At 38.4% G+C, this 19,486-nt stretch overlaps 1 protein-coding gene across 1 annotated transcript in view; it reads right to left on the reverse strand.

Annotated features, from left to right (window-relative positions):
• Positions 1 to 312: 312 nt before the first annotated feature.
• LARS1 (leucyl-tRNA synthetase 1) overlaps positions 313 to 19,486 on the reverse strand; it is a 77,293-nt gene continuing 58,119 nt past the window's right edge. Inside the window, exons 26-32 of the mRNA XM_042938419.1 lie at positions 19,039 to 19,179; positions 18,672 to 18,782; positions 14,997 to 15,107; positions 12,358 to 12,462; positions 10,099 to 10,194; positions 5,576 to 5,708; positions 313 to 717 (exon numbers count right to left, since the gene is read on the reverse strand). Coding sequence (XP_042794353.1) covers positions 512 to 717; positions 5,576 to 5,708; positions 10,099 to 10,194; positions 12,358 to 12,462; positions 14,997 to 15,107; positions 18,672 to 18,782; positions 19,039 to 19,179 — 903 coding nt within the window. The 3' untranslated portion in view covers positions 313 to 511. The remainder of the gene's footprint in view (positions 718 to 5,575; positions 5,709 to 10,098; positions 10,195 to 12,357; positions 12,463 to 14,996; positions 15,108 to 18,671; positions 18,783 to 19,038; positions 19,180 to 19,486) is intronic.

Consider the following 19,486-nt stretch of genomic DNA (forward strand, 5'->3'; position numbering starts at 1 on the left):
TCTGAAAGACTAGAAGTTTCTGGGGGCACCTGGGTGGTTCAGCTGGTTAAGTGTCTGACTCTTGGTCTCAGCGCAGGTCATGAGCTCACAGTTGGTGAGTCACACCAGGCTTTGCACTGAAAGTGTGGAGCCTGCTTGGGATTCTCTCTCTCCCTCTCTCGGCCCCTTTCCCAGTTGCTCTCTGTCTCTGTCTCTGTCTCTCAAAATAAATAAATAAACTTAAAAAAGGAAGCTTCTAGGAAATAGCAGTAATTTGTTAAAAGACCAAAAAATAAAAAAATAAAAAATAAAAAATGATACAAACTACTTCTCTCAGAAGTCCCAAGGAGGAAAAAAATAATTTATTAGGTCTAGGAACCCAAGATGACTTGGTGTAATTATGAATACATGCAGAATTTGATCATTAGAAATGAAGTCTATCAAGGTTCAGTCTTAGGTTCTCATAGCCAATCTGTAGACACAGAATAGTCATATCTCCAGAAACCAGGATATATCTCCAATTTGCATGAGTTTAATGAACCAAATAAACAATTGTATCACCAATATCTGCCCCTAGCCCATTTTCAGTGAGATGAATTTTCTTGCTCATGAGGTCCACGTGGAAAACAGCATGCTCAGAAATGGGGGTCTTCCCAGTGTGCTCTTTTCCCAGGACAGGAACTCGCCGAGGCCCCAAGAGTGGATCATCAAATCTCATCAGCTTCACTTTAGAAAGGTCTACAGCAAAAAAAAAAAAAAAAAAAAAAAAAAAAAAAGATCATTTTGAGCATTTAATTACAGTCACTGACTCAAACCCATGCCTAAACCTGACAATTCATGTTTTAAACACATTGGTTGTTTACCTAAAAGATATTTGTATGAGATTATTAAATAAGACTCCATCTCAGAAAGCCAAGCTAAATCTAACACATCTCCATCCTGTCAGCTTCTACTCAGATCAAAGATTCAGAGATACAGAGATTCTACATAACACATCTCGAATTACAAACCAAGAGGAAGGATGGAGTATATTTTTGAGCACTATCCTATATGGTTTCTCAAATCACTTTTTATATGCTTCAATTAACCATTTTTCAAAATATCAATCAGTCCAAAACTTATTTCTCTTTCTTGTCTTGCTCCTGGGATACATTAAAACTGCAAGCGTTGTAGCTTTTTTGGAAAGATACTTTTAGAGGAAGAATTACCACTCTAAGAAATAGCATTACCAGTTTCTTGTTTTGCTCAAAGGATGAAAAGTGTTTGTATTACCAAGCTGATGAGAGACAAGGAGAGATGGGGAAGGACAGGGGAAAGGGCACAGCTCTCAGAAGTTTGAGCTTCTGGATGAGCTCCAGCCCTACCCTGCTTGCGATTTTCCTGATCTGCTCTTATGCAAGCTGATAAGATGGCTCCTGGCAAAGAACGCACTTGTCCCTCGAACAAATTTATGATCCAAAAATCCTGCCAACAACTGAGCCTGAAAAAAAATTTATTTCAGCAATTCTGAGATGTCCCAACATCAAATGCTTTTATTTTATATAGTGGGAAAACATCACAAATGACTACAAATGCTGATTGTGCGTTTATATCTCATTCTAAGTGTAGCATGGCTAGTTATACTTAACCCGATCAACAGAAATAGAAGATATTTTCTGATTTACTTCCTACCCCTCTCTAAAGCAGATTGCTAGGTGGTCTGAGAGCTACACTTTCTCATGTTGCTTTGAGAGTATGAAGCTTAGCATGAGAGGGATAAGAGATAAAAGCAGACATTAATGCAGCTGGTGGCTATGCCAGGAGTACAAGTTATCCAGGCATTATGTTTTCTTTGGGAGACAAAGACTGAAAGGCGGCAAGTTTAGCATAGGGAGAGTGAAGCTTACAGAACAATTACCTCAGACTACCACGAAGGCAAACCCTGCCTGCAAGTCCTATTTGGGGGAGAGAGTACAATTTATCTTAACAGCTATTACAATTCAACATGCACATTGATACTAAATATTTTGCTACAGATGTGGTGAGAAGTTCTACCAGCAGGTTTTATGCATGAGGCATAAAATACATGAAATACTGTAGGTCTGCACCCCCACCTCTCGCTCTCACTTTTTCCCTCTCCCCTGCCCTTCACTATCCTCCTCCTCCTCCTCCTCCTCCTCCCTCCTCCTCCTCCTCCTCCCTCCTCCTCCTCCTCCTCCCTCCTCCTCCTCCTCCTCCCTCCTCCTCTCTCCTCCTCCTCCTTCTCTCTCTCTCCCTTCCTCTCTGAAACAGACCTCCCTTATCATTCCAAGCAATTCTGAATCAAACTATTTCAAAGAAACCTTAATACTCAATCCGGCATCTAAGTGACAAAACATTATTTTCTTTGATGTTTCACCATGCAGCTCATTACTGCCAATAATTCTTGGAGCGGTTTTACTATCTTTTCTTATCCCAGACTTCTCTCGTCATTGCAAATGTAGAAATTTAAGTCTGCAACTACACAAGAATTAAGGCACTTAGAGAAAAGATGAGAGTGATTGAAAGTCCCTAGGGACTGATAATGTGAAATGGAGCCTTTCACCTCCATGGTATCAGTTCATATGGGGCATGGGCTGGGAGTGATTTAAAGTCATTATCCTCAAATAGTTGCTCAGTGGCCTTTGTGGACAGAAATGATGGTTTTACTCCAGTTCTTCCTGGACCTAGATTATAATCACCCTCAATGCAATTGGCACTAATTGGACAACTTACTGGCTATGCAGCAAACAGAGTGAGAAATACGTTATTGAATTTCACTCCCTTCCCATCTCATACACTCAATATACTCAGCTCCTTTGGGTATCAAAGCATCCTGAGGGCTCCTGGAAAAGTCTCAAGGTTAGAGCTCTTCTGCAGATACTTGAAGGAATATCCATTTCTAACTCCACCCTAACGTTTCTATCCATTTTCGAAAATTCACAACAGCTACAAACATCAAACTTAAAGTACTTTATGATAATATTATTCACAGCCAGTATGACAAAGGATATAAGAATCATGCCAGAGGCCCAGCGAGAAGAAGCAAGATATAGAAAACACGTTTCAGCACAATGCTGAAGAAACTAGTCAGCCCTGTATCTGAGCATATTTTAAAGGGAGGCAATTTTAACATTACAAAACACAATGTTCAATAGAGGAATACATCCTCTCACACAGTACAACTTCAGAGTAATCCTATCACATGGGTCCCCACAGCTATTTTCTTTAAATGCCATCATATTATTCTTCAAAGATAAGAGTTATGCCTTTCCCCAAATCTTCTCGTGACTGAATATATGCAACACAAAACAGCCAAATGGAAGGCCACAGGAAGGCTCCCAAGACGTTAACATTGCACAGTTTTCAAGTTCTGCATTTTGTGGCCCGTGAGTTCTACGGATGGCACTGCCTGGTTTACTGAGGGAATGTGATAAATGTCTGTAACAACATGAACGATCCCTGACATTTTGCTAAGGGAAATAAACCACCTCTTCACACCGTTGTAGGATCCCACTTCTACAAGGTACCTAGAACGGTGGAATGCAAAGAGACAGGACAGCAGTGGTTACCAAGAAGTAGAGAGAGGTAGAACGGGGAGTTCCTGTTTAACAGGTACAAGGTGTCAGTGTGGATGATGGAAAAGTTCTGGAGATGAACAGTGTGACGGTTGCACAACAACGTAAGTAAACTTGATGCCACTGAACTGTACGTTCAAAAAGCACAAAAACAGCCAATTTTATGTTATGGATATTTCACCACAATTTTTTTAAATGTTTACAAATGAAAACTCCCTAGCCCTAACACACTGCCGCTATACAGGCAGACATTAGTGTTTCCCTCCTGCTGGCATGCCCTTTCCCCTCGCCCTCTTGGATGTAACCTGCAAGGTCCCATCTAAACAGTGTTTTCTCTGTAAATTCATCCCTGATCACCAGAGCTGGAAATAATCTCACTGTTTTCTGTGCTATAAACTTTATCTACACCTCCCTTATGGTATGCAGCAGTTTGTCCTTAGGTTATGATCATGTATGTGAATAACTTCGCACCCTGCTCCTTCACTAGACACAGCCGCCTAACAAGCAGCACTCTGTGGGCTCCCCAAAGCCCCAGGTACACACACACGAGCCGCCACATGTATACTGCATACACTCTACTCATAGTCTCTCAAGAAATGTCCACAGAAGATGAATAAATGACCTCCAAAGAACAAAAAATACGTGTAGGATGAATTCCAAAGAGCTATTTTAAGTCTTCTATGTTAATGTGATATGGCTGACCTGAATATCATTCCATAAATTAGGTCATTGTCTTAGATTTCGAAATCTTTTCAGAAAATTTCTATACTGATAGAATGTAACCCAATCAACTCTTGATTGCCATCAAGAAGAGAGAGTGAGAATGCAAAATAGGGAATCTGGAGATTAATTTGTCTTTATAATTTAGAAGAAAAATAATGGAAAGACACACTAACTCCCTTCACACTGCTCCCCCTTAAACGTGGCTGAGTGATAGAAAAAGAATATATAATATAATATATATAATATATTAACATATTATATGTAATATATATATAATATAGTATTATATAACATATAATATAATAATTTTATTATATTATTTATTATATATTATATATTATATATTATTTATTATATATATTTATTATATTAAATCTAATCATAGAAGATCTAGACTTAATCTTGGTAAGAAATTAAGATTAATTACATATTTTAACTGGAAGCATATTGTTTAGAAGAAAGAATACAAGCTATGGAGTCAAACAGACCTGAGTTTGGATTCCAACTCGAGGATATACTACCTTAATGAAACTGCAAGTTATTTAGCCTTTCGGAACTCTATCTCATCATCTGCAAAAAGGGAATAATAATACCCTCTACATTCTACGGCAGTAAAAGGATTAAATGGCTAATACATGGAATATGCTCAATAAGTTTCACTCTGTTTCTCTTCCTTCCCCAGGAACAGACCTAGTAAGCAGGTTAATTTGAAATATTACGTGTATGTACACCTTCTGTCTGAAAACATTTAAAAGAAGGAAATTGCTTGCTACAATTCTAAAGCTAGGCAGAGTCTTGGAAAACTATCTAATCCAACTGTCCTCTTTTTACTAAAAAAGAGGTCAGTTTAGAGTTTAAGTGACATGGCCAAGTCACCAAGCTGCATAGCCACAACATCCAAAAGAGAATAGAGGCTTCCTGATTTTGAGCCCAATACTCTTTGCATAACATGCCACTGCTGTCCCTCAGCAGACCAGATGCTCCTTTCTCCCCTCTGCTTAGAACTCATCATGTCCAGGGGCGCCTGGGTGGCTCAGTCTGTCAAGTGCCCAACTTCGGCTCAGGTCATGATCTCGCAATTCGTGGGCTCGAGCCTGGTGTCAGGCTCTGTGCTGACAGCTCAGAGCCTGGAGCCTGCTTCAGATTCTGTGTCTCCCTCTCTCTCTGCCCCTCCCCCACTCATGCTCCGTCTCTCTCTCTCTTTCTCAAAAATAAATAAACATTAAAAAACCTTTAAAAAAAAAAAAACTCATGTCTGCAAACTACTGCCAAATGTGCATTTCAGGAAAACCATTTACCTTTGATTCCTCGGTCCATTTTCATTAAACGCCTGATTATGGAATCGCGGTTATCTCCTTGCCTGATTTCAATTTTGGTTGAGAAGTGGCCATTGGATGGCTGGGGGTTTACTAAGGAAACTGACACACCAGGCTAGGAAAATAAAGAGAAAATGATTGTTTTACAAAATCAAACTTGAATACTGCTGAGGGAGGGAAAATCTCTATAAAAGTTTTAATGCTCAATGAAAAATTTAATTCTGGTAGTCTAATATCAAGACCAAGCGATACTCAAATATGAAATAAAAGATGTACAAAAGCTCATGCTTACAACCAAATGCCTAGATGAAAATGACTGACTATATATATCAATACTGATGATGGAGAACAACAATAATTATATTTTCTCTTCTTTTAACTCCCATCATTTACTGAATTTCTACTACGTACCAGGTACTGTACTAAGCATTTTATAGACATGATTCCTATAAGCTGAAAGGTAGTTCTTTAAAACCTCTTTTCACAGATAAGAGCTGAGCACCAGAAACATTAACAAGGTTACAGAGCTAGTAAGAAGCAGAGCCTGGATTAAACCCCATCATATACCATACTATTTCCTACATTATATAAGCTATATAGCCAAAGACTTTGCTCATTATTTTAAGTGGAAAAAGTCCACTGAGTCTTAGGAAAAACTTAAAGACATAGTAGCTTAAGGGAACGCTTGAAAGTAGCTTGACAGAAACATATTTGTAAAGGGAACTCTATTTCATGTACCTATCCAATGGGCCAAAGGACTACACTTTAAAAAAAAATTTTTTTTTAACGTTTATTTATTTTTGAGACAGCACGAACGGGGGAGGGTCAGAGAGAGGGAGACACAGAATCTGAAACAGGCTCCAGGCTCTGAGCTGTCAGCACAGAGCCCGACGCAGGGCTCGAACTCGCGGACCGCGAAATCATGACCCGAGGCGAAGTCGGCCGCTTAACTGACTGAGCCACCCAGGCGCCCCGAAAGGACTACACTTTAAAAAGCAACAATAGGGGCGCCTGGGTGGCTCAGTCGGTTGGTTGAGCGGCCGACTTCGCCTCGGGTCATGATTTCGCGGTCCGCGAGTTCGAGCCCTGCGTCGGGCTCTGTGCTGACAGCTCAGAGCCTGGAGCCTGTTTCAGATTCTGTGTCTCCCTCTCTCTGACCCTCCCCCGTTCGTGCTCTGTCTCTCCCTGTCTCAAAAATAAATAAAACGTTAAAAAAAAAATTTTTTTTTAAATAAAAAGCAACAATAGGGGCACCTCAGTGGCTCAGTCGCGTAAGCATCCAACTTTGATTCAGGTCATGATTTCATGGTTCACAGGATCAAGCCCCATATCGGGCTCTGCACTGATGGTGCGGAGCCTGCTTGGGATGCTCTGTCTCCCTCTCTCTCTCTGCCCCTCCCCTACTCCCTCTCTCCCAAAATAAATAAACAAACTTAAAAAAGAAAAAAACCTTTAAAATAAATAAATGAATAAATAAATAACCACATATTTTTAATGTAATGAGGCCTTCATTCTTTCAAATAGGCTTTTTGTCTTTGTTGCATTTTCAATTAAATGTGGTAAAAGTAACAGGATACTTATCAAGAAAAGTAGGGCATTTTATGGACTCCCACAGTTGCAGTCCACCAGGCAATGGATTGAGAGCAAATAAACAGAATCTCCCAAAACTCTAAAACCTGCTTATCTTCACCAATACTGGCCAAAAACTAAGGGGAAAAAAGTTATTTCTAGTATAATGTAAGATGATTCATCAATCTGGTTTATGCCAGAAGCTAAAAAATCTTAAATAACCTTATCGAACCAAGACTCATCTAAAGTAAGAAAGCTCCTTTTCACTATTTAAAAAATCTTACATATCAATTTCCACTTTATTTTTTAATAAAAGTCAGGTGTTGACACAAAAATAAACTCAAAATGGATTAAAGACCTAAATGTGAGACTTGAAAGCATAAAAATCCTGGAAGAGAGCAGAGGCAGCACTTTCTCTGACATCGGTCATAACGATATTTTTCTAGGTATGTCTCCTGAGACAGGGAAACAAAAGCAAATGTAAACTCTTGGGACTATATCAAAATAAAAAGTTCCTGCACAGAGAAGGAAACAGCAAAACTAAAAGGCAACCTACTGAATGGGAGAAGATATTTGCAAATGACATATGCGATAAAGGGTTAGTATCTAAAATATGTAAAGTACTGACACAAGTCAACACCCAAAACACAAATAATCCAATTAAAAAATGGGCAGGAGAGCCTGGGTGGCTCGGTCCGTTAAGCCTCCGACTTCGGTTCAGGTCACGATCTCACAGTTCATGAGTTCGAGCCCTGCATCAGGCTCTATGCTGACAGCCTGCTTTCGGATTCTGTGTCTCCTTCTCTCTCTGCCCCTCCCTCACTCAGTCTCGGTCTCCGCCCCCCACCTTGAAAATAAATAAACATAAAAAAAAAACAAAACTTTTTTTAATGGGCAGAAGATGTGAACAGACATTCTCCAAAGAAGATACAGAGATAGCCAAGAGACACATGGAAAGACACTCAACATCACTCATTATCAGGAAAATGCAAATCAAAACCACAATGAGAACACCTCACACCTGTCAGAATGGCTAAAAATTAACAACATAAGAAACAACAGGTGTTGGCAAGGACATGGAGAAAAAGGGACCCTCATGCACTGTTGGTGGGAATGCAAACTGTTGCAGTCACTCTGGAAGACAACATGAAAGTTCCTCAAAAAGTTGAAAATAGAACTACCATATGATCCAGTAATTCCACTACTGGGTATTTACACAAAGAATAGGAAAACACTAATTTAAATGGATACATACACCCATATGTTTATTCAGCATTATTTACAATAGCCAAATTATGGAAACAGCCCAAATGTCCACCAATTGATAAATAAAGAAGATGTGGGGTGTCTGTGTGTGTGTATAAATAGAAGTATATAAATATATATAGAATGGACTATTACTCAGCCATAAAAGAGAATGAAATCTTGCCATTTGCAACAACATGCACAGATCTAGGGATTATACTGCTAAGTGAAATAAGTCGGTCAGAGAAATACCATACTGATTGCACTCACATGTGGAATTTAAGAAACGAAACAAACGAACAAAGCAAAAAGAGACAAACACAAAAACAGACTCTTAACTATAGAGAACAAACTGATGGCTACCAGAGGGGAGGTGGCTGGGGGGGATGGTTGAAATAGGTGATGGGGATTAAGAGTACATTTATCATGGCAAGTACTGAGTAATCTACAGAATTGATGAATCACTGTATTGCACACCTGAAACTAATATAACACTGTATGTTAACTATACTGGAATTAAAATTAATAAAAAAAAGAAAAAGAAAAAAAGGTTAAAAAAATCAGGTTTTGAAAATCCTATTTTGAAGGGCACATGCACCCCAATGTTTACAGCAATGCTATCAAAAGAGCCAAAGTATGGAAAGAGCCCCAATATTCATCAACGGATGAATGGATAAAGAAGATGTGGTGTATGTTAGGATGTCCTTGGAACCACAGTAGAGGGGGCGGCCATCTTGCCAGCGCAACTCAACGAAAAGTTGCCAGAACGAACTGGAGGTCAACCAATCACCAAGCGACAGCACGACCTGATTCAAATAAGGCCCACCCGGACCTAAACCCGGAACCGCTGCAGCTTAAAAACCCCACCCCACCACACCTGGGTGGGACTTCCCTGACTCCTCTCTCTCTCTCTCCCTGAGTCACGGAACCTCGCCCGAGCCCTTAGTTCCCAAATAAAGCCTTTGACTGCTAAAATTTTTTAGCCTCTGACTCCTATCTTTACCCTGCCTTACGCCTGACCCTAACAGTTATATATATACAATGGTTATTACTCAGCAATCAAAGAGAATAAAATCTTGCCATTTCCAACTACGTGGATGGAACTGGAGGGTATTAGCTAAGCGAAATTAGTCAGAGAAAGACAGCTATCATATGGCTTTACTCATATGAGTAATTTAAGATACAAAACAGATGAACATAAGGGAAGGGAAGCAAAAATAATATAAAAACAGGGAGGGGGACAAACACATAAGAGACTCTTAAATACAGAGAACAAACAGAGGGGTTGCTGGAGGGGTTGTGGGAGGTGGGATGGGCTAAATGGGTAAAGGGCAGTAAGGAATCTACTCCTGAAATCACTGTTGCACTATAAACTAACTTGCATGTAAATTTGAAAAATAATTAATTAAAAAAAAAAAAAAGAAAATCACATTTTGATTTTTAAACCCACACGTAACATCTGATGCCACCCATAAGAGCAGAGTGAAGGAAAGTGAGCGCAGCATCAACCAGGGAATTAGAAGAGCTCAAATCCAGCCTCATTTCTAACAACCTGTGGCTTAGACCAAAGCAATCACTTTGCATCTCTGCACCTCATTTCCTTCCATCTTTCAATGATGAGCTTGGATATAATATCTAAGGTCTCTTCTAGCTCTAAAATACAATGATTCAGTGAAATCATTTCAACTTACTTCTGTTCTGAAAACATTAAGTGGTTTCCCAGGACAGCAATCTTCCCTGATTTTATCTTCTGCTTCAGAGGCAAACTTGACTTCTATGTGTTCTAGCTAAATACAAGGAGGGAAAATGAAAGTCATTAGTATCACTTAATATGACTGCAATTAATCATCACCTCATTTCACCAAAGAGGAAAACTAGCTTCTCCACTTAACATGAAATGGTCTGTGTATTCCTCAGGAAGCCAGCCAAGCACAGGACAGGACTAAGAGACCCCTCTGAAACTCAGGTCAAATGCTCCCACAGGTAACATTGTTTCAAATGCAAAAGACTATGGGGCGCCTGCGTGGCTCAGTCAGGTAAGTGTCCAACTTCAGCTCAGGTCATGATCTCATGGCTTGTGAGTTTCAGCCTGGAGTCAGGCTCTGTGCTGACAGCTCAGAGCCTGGAGCCTGCTTGGGATTCTGTGTCTCCCTCTCTCTCTGCCCCTCCACTGCTCACACTCTCTCTCTAAAATAAATAAACATTAAAAAAAAGAAAGAAAGAAAAATAAAAGAAAAAGACTAAATCATTTTTATGTCCATCAAAAAAATTTTTTTCTTAAGAACATGGTCTTTAATTATTAGACCATTAGACTTTATTAATTTCAAATGAACATTAAATGACATCTATAATCTATAATCAATTATTTAACTCTTCTTAAATGTCTCATGGTATTATTGACATAGTCATGTTTACCATTTTCTATAGTGAAATCTAGCATCTACCTGCTATATCAGAGAAAATGAAAAACAGGATAAAAGACAGAGGTTTCTGGAAAACCTCAGAAATGTAGTATAATGTATATGCCTGAATATAAGATGACCTTCAATATAACCTGTCCCCATTGTCCCAATGAAAAAAATCCAAGAACTTTTTTGACCTCCAGGTATATGAACATTTAGAAATATGCACAAAATAAATGACTACCATTATTAATTAATTATTAACTCATTTGTAATTAAATGACATAAAGTGCTTATTTAGAAATAACTTTATTACCATATTTCATGGAACAATTTCATTCAAAATCTACACTTGCATGTTTTAACTCAAATGTCTTCATTATCACTAGAAGCACTTTTTTGAGTCCTCTAACACAGTTTTCTAGGGCAAATTATCTTTCCTTCTGCCTAAGTTGCCTGAGAGAGAGCATTTTTAGAAACTATATATGAAGTGACTGGGGCAGAAAGGTGGAATGGGGAGAAACTCACAATTAGGTGAAAGCTATTGGTAGTGTTTTAGTTCCTGAGTTGAGGAGTAAATTCAGGAATATTCATTACATTATTAACTTTAAAACAATCCAAAACAGGACCAGGCATGGACCTTGATACTATCTCATGGACAAAGGATTCTAATTAAGCCAATTCGGTAAATTGGAGGTCTCAATGGGAGAGGGGAAAAGAAAGAAGCAATTCAGTGTGTCTCATAATATGAGAGACTTTGAAAGCATTTAAATATAAACATAAGGTCTCCCCTCATTTTTTTAAGGAGAATTGTGGGAGGAAAAACCAGGCACATACAATTAGTATTTTATGTATAAATTAATTGATAGGGGCACCTGGGAGGTTCCATCAGTTGCGCAAACGACTACTGATTTCAGCTGGAGTTGTGATCCTGGAGTCGTGGGGTCAAGCCCCACACTGGGCTCTGCACTGAATGTGTAGCCTGCTTGACATTTTCTCTCTCTTCCTCTGCCTCTCCCTCACTCTTGCTCTTTCTCTTTCTCTCTCCCTCTCTCTCTCTCTCTCTCTCTCTCAATAAGTAAGTAAATAAATAAATTAAAAATAAAGTAACTGATAAACGGAATAAGATCACAATCATTTTTTAATTCCTGCAACTTCTATACCCATCCATTCTCCTCCCTCCAAAAATATTTTTGACAGGTATATTTGGCAAAGGTACTAAACACAGAAGATGTTTATAAAAAGGTTTATTATAAAACAAAAGATGGGGTGCCTGGGTGGCTCAGTCGGTTAAGCATCCGACTTTGGCTCAGGTCATGATCTCTCAGTCTGTGAGTTTGAGCCTCGCATCGGGCTCTGTGCTGACAGCTCAGCGCCTGGAGCCTGCTCCGGATTCTGTGTCTCCCTCTCTCTCTGACCCTCCCCCACTTGTACTCTGTCTCTCTCTCTCTCTCTCTCAAAATTAAACATTAAAAATATATATATAAAACAAAAATGGACTATATTTACTACAGTGAACTAGTTGTTACAATCCCTGGCCCCTTGTACCTCCAGGGAGTTGGTCAGGTAGACTATATTCTCCATCAGCACTGCCTGTTCATCAAACTCTAATTGCAAATCCAGAACACGAGGTCCCATCTTCTCCAGATTTTCCTAATAGCCAAAACAGTTTTGAAAAACAAAAATCACATTAAGAATACGTTGAAATGAATACATTTCCTCCAAAGCAATCATTCTTCTCTCAACTGATAAAATCTTCAAATTTGAACAGTTGAAGGAAAGGCCTTGGACTCATGGTTTCCCTTATCTATGTTTGTTCGTTAATGAAATTATTGGCTCAGAATAATTATCATTTGAGGTATGATAAGACTAAGGCAACACCGAAAAGCCTGGAGGGACAAGGTTTTCAGATTTATAAAAGAAATAGCATTTTATCATTGTTTATTTAGAATGACTTAATATGCAAGCCCAAAGAATTCACTTTGACAAGGAATCAAACAAATGTGTGGAAATATCCCTTCAGGTAACCGAAAAGAAAGAAAAAAAAAAAATCTTTTTTTAATTTTCTAAGATAATACATCTTTAAAGCTAGTTCAGAGAATAGTGAATTAATAATAAACAAACAAAAAATTTCTACAAATTAAAAAAAAATTTAGGTTATATTGGTACTGAGATAATCTGATAGCACATGAAAAACAATTTATTCTTAATTTTCTTGAACATGAAACAAAATCTCTGCCACTCAAAATATAACCTTCGAGAGCCAAGCTTATATCCACAAGTATAGCTAACTGCCTAGAACATGCTGCACTAAATGAAAGCGACCTGACAAGATTCCTAATACTCACTGTTTTCACTTACTGTCCAACCTGTTTCTTGTCCTGTGAAAAAGTGCTAGAAGCCATTTTCTTATTCTCAGATTTACAAAACGCTTTTCGAAAAAGTTTCAAACCATTAATTTTTCTGGCAAGTCCCCAATATTACTGAAAAAAAAAATATTACTACTGAAACAATCTAACACTGGTTTTCTGAAAAGCCACCTCTTGGATCTAGTATCATTTAACTACAGAACTTGTCAAATGAGTTCCACTGGATTCTTTAAAGTACATCATCAAACTTAATTGCCTTTGCAATCAATAATGAAATATTTTGTTGGATCCACGTATTGACAACGGATCTGGCATTTTGACCGGTGGCACTAGCTAAGTAGGGAACCAATGAATTAGGGACATATCGGCATATATATTATAACTTGATTGGTGTAGGTCAAACCAAAATTCTAAATTATTTCTGAAACTTCAAAGACCATAGGCTTAGAGAGTTGATTTTGGTCTAGGAGAATGAAAAGGCTTTCCTAAGAATACGATCTACTACAATACAGGACAATCTAGAATTTTGGTCTCCATCACGCAGGCATCTGTAGCCTAGAAGATTAAAGAATTAATCTAAGCTATAAGAATAACCACCATGTTCCTAGCAGAGTGAAATATACTAATTTACATTAAAAAAATTTACTAGCCTACCTTTTGACAGAAAGTATTAAAGTGTGTTGAGTATATTATTTCATGTATTCCTCACAGTATTCCTAAAATGTAGGTTTTATTAATTTCCTCATTTTACAGATGAAAAACCATGTGGCCCAGAGAATTTAAGTGATTTATCTAAGGTCTCAAAACTAAGAAGTGATGGACAAAAAGGATTTGGACCAAGATCTATCTGATCCCAGAGCCTGAGATCAGCAGCAACATACAGCCATCTGTTTCTCTTTAAGAAATGCAATAAATCAAGGGCGCCTGGGTGGCTCAGTCGGTTGGTTAAACGTCCAACTTCAGCTCAGATCATGATCTCGCAGTCTGTGAGTTCGAGCTGCCTGTTGGGCTCTGTGCTGACAGCTCAGAGCCTGGAGCCTGCTTCTGATTCTGTGTCTCCCACTTTCTCTGCCCCTCCCCCACTCACGCTCTTGTCTCTCACACTCTCAAAAATGAATAAATGTTTAAAAAAAATTTTTTTAATGCAATAAATCAGTTATTTCTCTGAAGAAAGCTAAGAGTCTAATGCAATGATTTCTCAACAGGAGAGGTGGGGGGGGGGGGGGGAGCATATGATGTCCCCAAGAGTCATTTGGCAATGTCTCGAGACATTTTGGGGTCCAAACTTGAGCAGGTGAGGAGGATGTTCTATTGCCATCTAGTGGGTAGAAGCCAAAAATACTGCAAAACATCCTATAATGCTCAGGATAGCCTCCCACAACAGAGAACTATCAGCCCACAGTATCAACAGACCACTGTTGAGAAACTCTGGTCTAACCACTATAATCAATGTTTATCCTCTTAAGCAAAACCTATCCAAATGTACTACCTTGGTTCCAGCAAAAGGAGCTAACAAAAACACCCTAATGTAAGCCAAAAACAATATGGTTTCCACCTAAACAGAAAAGAAGGTAGAACACGAAGAGAATCATTTAGTGTAACAATTCTAAACTAGTTTTTCTTCCACAATGCATATTTTCATATACTCAGCAATTGTACAGATAAACCCCCAAAATGATCGCTCATTTGTCACAACCACTGATTGAAAAGTGCTATTTTAGCAGATTTCCTGGGAAAGACTATACTCAAAGTTCCCCCTTCCTTCTACCATCTAACCATTACTCACATAGTCACTGCTACATGAGGTCCACAGCTTACCTTAATCATGGCAACAAATGGCATCACTTTCTTCATATATTTCTTCAATTCTGGCAAACTGCCCAGTTCGCTAGCAATGATTTTGTTATCAGGCAATTTTCTGCTGTTGCCCTAAAAAAATAGGTTGGAGAGGAACGTGGAGAAAAGTATTTTTTAAATAATGCGAAATAGTACATGTACCTGCAGGAAGTCGGCCATAGAATGGTGGCCTCTACTAGTCTGTTAGAATACAGTAGAAAATGGTGCAGCCCCAAGCATCATGGGGAAATGAAACATGAATGTATAATATGGAAGGGAGTCTTCTATTCCCTCTAAATTTAAAGGATATATGTTTTTTGGGAAGGCAAAGAAAATAGGTGCATCCTGTTGAACATTTAATTTTCCCTTACACTAAAAACACCTCCATGATTGTAACTTTAGATCTTATCTGGTGAGAAAACAAAATAGTCTTATAAAGATCTTGTTTGTCTCCAAACCTGTAAAAACATGTCATTAGTCATATCAAAATGAAAACTGCACAACCATTATACAAGATTTATATAATGTCTGCTTTTCAACACTCCTTATAAATTGTTACCACAAATGTGAAAAAAAAATAAAATCCTTGGCTATCAACCTATTAAAAAGACTATCATTTAGGAATGCCTGTTGATACTATTGGCTATCAACCTATTAAAAATAGTATCATTTCAGTTAAGCGTCCGACTCTTGATTTTGGTTCAGGTTGTGATCTCTCACACTGACAGCACAGAGCCTGCTTGGGATTCCCTCTCTTCCTCTTTCTCTGCCCTTCCCCTGCCTGCACGCTCCCATGCTTGATCTCTTTCTCTCTCTCTCTCTCTCTAACTAAATAAACTTTAAAAATAGTATCATTTCGAACTACTGGGACCTTATGAAGATAAAAAGCTTCTGCACAGCAAAGGAAACAACCAACAAAATTAAAAGGCAACCAACGGAATGGGAAAAGATATTTGCAAATGACATATTGGACAAATATCGGACTCAGATATCACCTTACGCCAGTCAGAGTGGCCAAAATGAACAAATCAGGAGACAATATATGCTGGAGAGGATATGGAGAAACGGGAACCCTCTTGCACTGTTGGTGGGAATGCAAACTGGTGTAGCTGCTCTGGAAAACAGTGTGGAGGTTCCTCAAAAAATTAAAAATAGACCTACCTATGACCCAGTAATAGCACTGCTAGGAATTTACCCAAGGGATACAGGAGTACTGATGCATAGGGGCACTTGTACCCCAATGTTTATAGCAGCACTTTCAACAATAGCCAAACTATGGAAAGAGCCTAAATGTCCATCAACTGATGAATGGATAAAGAAATTGTGGTTTATATACACAACGGAGTACTACGTGGCAATGAGAAAGAATGAAATATGGCCCTTTGTAGCAACGTGGATGGAACTGGAGAGTGTGATGCTGAGTGAAATAAGCCATACAGAGAAAGACAGATACCATATGTTTTCACTCTTATGTGGATCCTGAGAAACTTAACAGAAACCCATGGGGGAGGGGAAGGAAAGAAAAAAAAAAAAAAGAGGTTAGAGTGGGAGAGAGCCAAAGCATAAGAGACTCTTAAAAACTGAGAACAAACTGAGGGTTGATGGGGGGTGGGAGGGAGGGGAGGGTGGGTGATGGGTATTGAGGAGGGCACCTTTTGGGATGAGCACTGGGTGTTGTATGGAAACCAATTTGACAATAAACTTCATATATTGAAAAAATAAATAAATAAATAAAAATAAAAACAGTATCATTTCTATCTACTTACAAATAAATGCCTATATCATATATCACTAATAAGCAGAGTCCCAAATGTGCTGTCTGAATTTCATTTCATTTCTGCAAACACAAGTAGCCCCTTCTACAGAATGAGAAATGAAGGAAGTAGCCTTTTCAGAATTTTCGGTGACCTATTTTTTCCTTATTCTAAAAGCATGGCATCAAAACCAAGGTTTGGGAATGAATCTAAATGAAAAGTAGTGTATAGTAAAATTTCTGATAATCTATTTACTTTCAACTCTAACCTTTACTAAGGTACAGGGGGAAAAAAACTTTCTCCACTTGTCAATGTGCTGTTTTAAAATACGTACGGAAGAGAAAAGAGGATACGAAACACTCCTTTCCCTTATGTCATCAAAATGGTACCGTATACAACATAAGGACATCCTTCTTTATTATAAAAACTAACATTTAGCTCTTTTGGATGAAAACAAGCAAACATTTTTTAAAAAGCTGACCATTCCAAATAATGCCCAAAGATGATGAAACCATATGATATCTAGTCACTGATTACTACATAAAAATTTTAACCTCTCAAAGAATAGCAGTTTTTAATAAAAGATGCATTTTTAAATATCTGCAACATTACATTCTGTATTTGGCTCTCCTCCTGCCTCCTTGAAAATGCTGGTATGAATATGTAACCCACTGGGTGCAATTTCATTTCTCTACCTACCAAAATGGCTTTTACTTTTTTAGTTAGCGTAAGTCAAAATCTGCAAGCAATTCTACAGACCACGTTCTATTTCCATTACACACAATCAAATGAAGAGGCAGCTCTCCATAAAAATAGGCTCACAAGGAGTACAAAAACACTTGCTCTTCTCTTTCCATCAAATTTTACAAATTTTTAATTAAGTATGGAAATTTCTGAAATAAAAGCTCAAAAAAATTCTCAAAAATTAAAGCTAAGAATTTTCCCTTCATGTTACTGCTTTATGCTTTGGCCATAATCACTATTTTGTCTCTTCTTTAAGTGTACCTTCACAGTCTGTGTCTATCAATAACTGTTCCTGAGCAAAACTTCAACAACATATACTTAGTTTCTATTTTTCCAATGTGAAAGAAAAAAGACAGATGAACTTTTTTCTTTAGGGAAACTTAGAACTAAGTGTTAAGTGTTGAGTTTCCTTTAAATTCGACAATCATATTTAATAGCTATTTACCGGACGGAGCCAAAAACAACGAGCTCTCCATTTCTACGAGTAATTAGCAAATTGACCATTCTGTTTTAAATTACTCAAGAGCCAAGCTTCAGATTTTTTTTAAAACATAACTCGGGGCGCCTGGGTGGCTCAGTCAGGTGAGCATCCGACTTTGGCTCAGGTCATGATCTCACAGCTTGTGAGTTCGAGCCCCATGTCGGGCTCTGTGCTGATGGCTCGGAGCCTAGAGCCTCTTCAGATTCTGTGTCTTTCTCTCTCCTTCTCTGACCCTCTCCCACTCACACTCTGTCTCTCTCTCTCTCTCAAAAATAAACATTAAAAATTAAAAAAAAAAAACAAAAAAAAAACACATAACTAAGTTAAGGCTTCACGAATCCCAGGGTTCAAGCCACAATCAACTCCAAAGGCAAACTCAGTCCTTTGGCTTCATAATTTTAACCACATATGAGAAAGTCTCATTATCTTTTAATTACATATGACTAGATCCAATGTGTTTTTGTAAGAAAGCTTCAGAAATGATAAAAAAAAAAAAAAGTAACTTTTCCCTCAGGATCCACTTAAGAGCCAGCAAGGCTAACAAAAAACTTTCCGTGCCTAAAGACAACTAGACAAAGTCGCCCGTCTTCCTTCTCCCGGACATTGTCAGCACCCTCCAAACAAAACAGCACAGGCAGTACCCAACAGTGTAGGGGGAAAGTCTGCAGAGAGCATCACCTCAAAGTGATTACGGAGCACTGACAGGGTGATATGTTGCCAAGGAGGATAGCTCTTCGCCACGTAGATGGTGCAATGTGAAGGCTTCTGAAGCGGTTGCTTGTCAGTCTTCTACGGGGCAAAAGAAAGGGAAGAGAACATTTCATCACTTTTGTATAAATCAAAGATGAGAGAACCCTCTCCTGGTACATACCACTACTGCCTCGGACGTTAACAAGCACACACGTACTACAAAACGGACTTGGCAGTAAAGATATCCTGACACATTTGAACAATAATTGTCTTACGTTCCATTCATAGCAAATGTTACTGAACTAATAACTTTTAAAGAACAATCTTTAAAAAAAAAAAAAAAAAATGACTTCACCTTCCCCTTAGCAGGCATCATATAGTTCTTGAGTCGCAATCTAAGGTCATGTGCTACTTCCATGAGATACTGTGAGGAACGTATTAAGGCTTCATCCACAGGACCCGCCAGAGGCCATGAAGCATTCATAATTGAGTCAGGCTTTAAGAAAAAAACAAAAAAACAAAAAAAAACAGTTCAGTGGGATTAAACAACACAACTATTTTATGGTTCTTGATTACATTTCCATACCAAGGCTACCATCTGTAATTGCGTGCTCAAAGTTCAAATCTTGCTACCCATAACACACTTCCACAGCCCCTGATCTAATGTTCCCTAGAATTCAAGCTGTGAAGTCTGACTCTACATTCTTAATTAGCCCCATTTGTACAAGCGTATTAATACCCACACACAGATGCTCACTTTCAAAGAAAATTATGTAATGCTAATTTGCCTAAATTTAATCTTT

Source organism: Panthera leo, chromosome A1 (genome assembly GCF_018350215.1).
Source record: "Panthera leo isolate Ple1 chromosome A1, P.leo_Ple1_pat1.1, whole genome shotgun sequence".
Lineage (NCBI taxonomy): Eukaryota > Metazoa > Chordata > Mammalia > Carnivora > Felidae > Panthera > Panthera leo.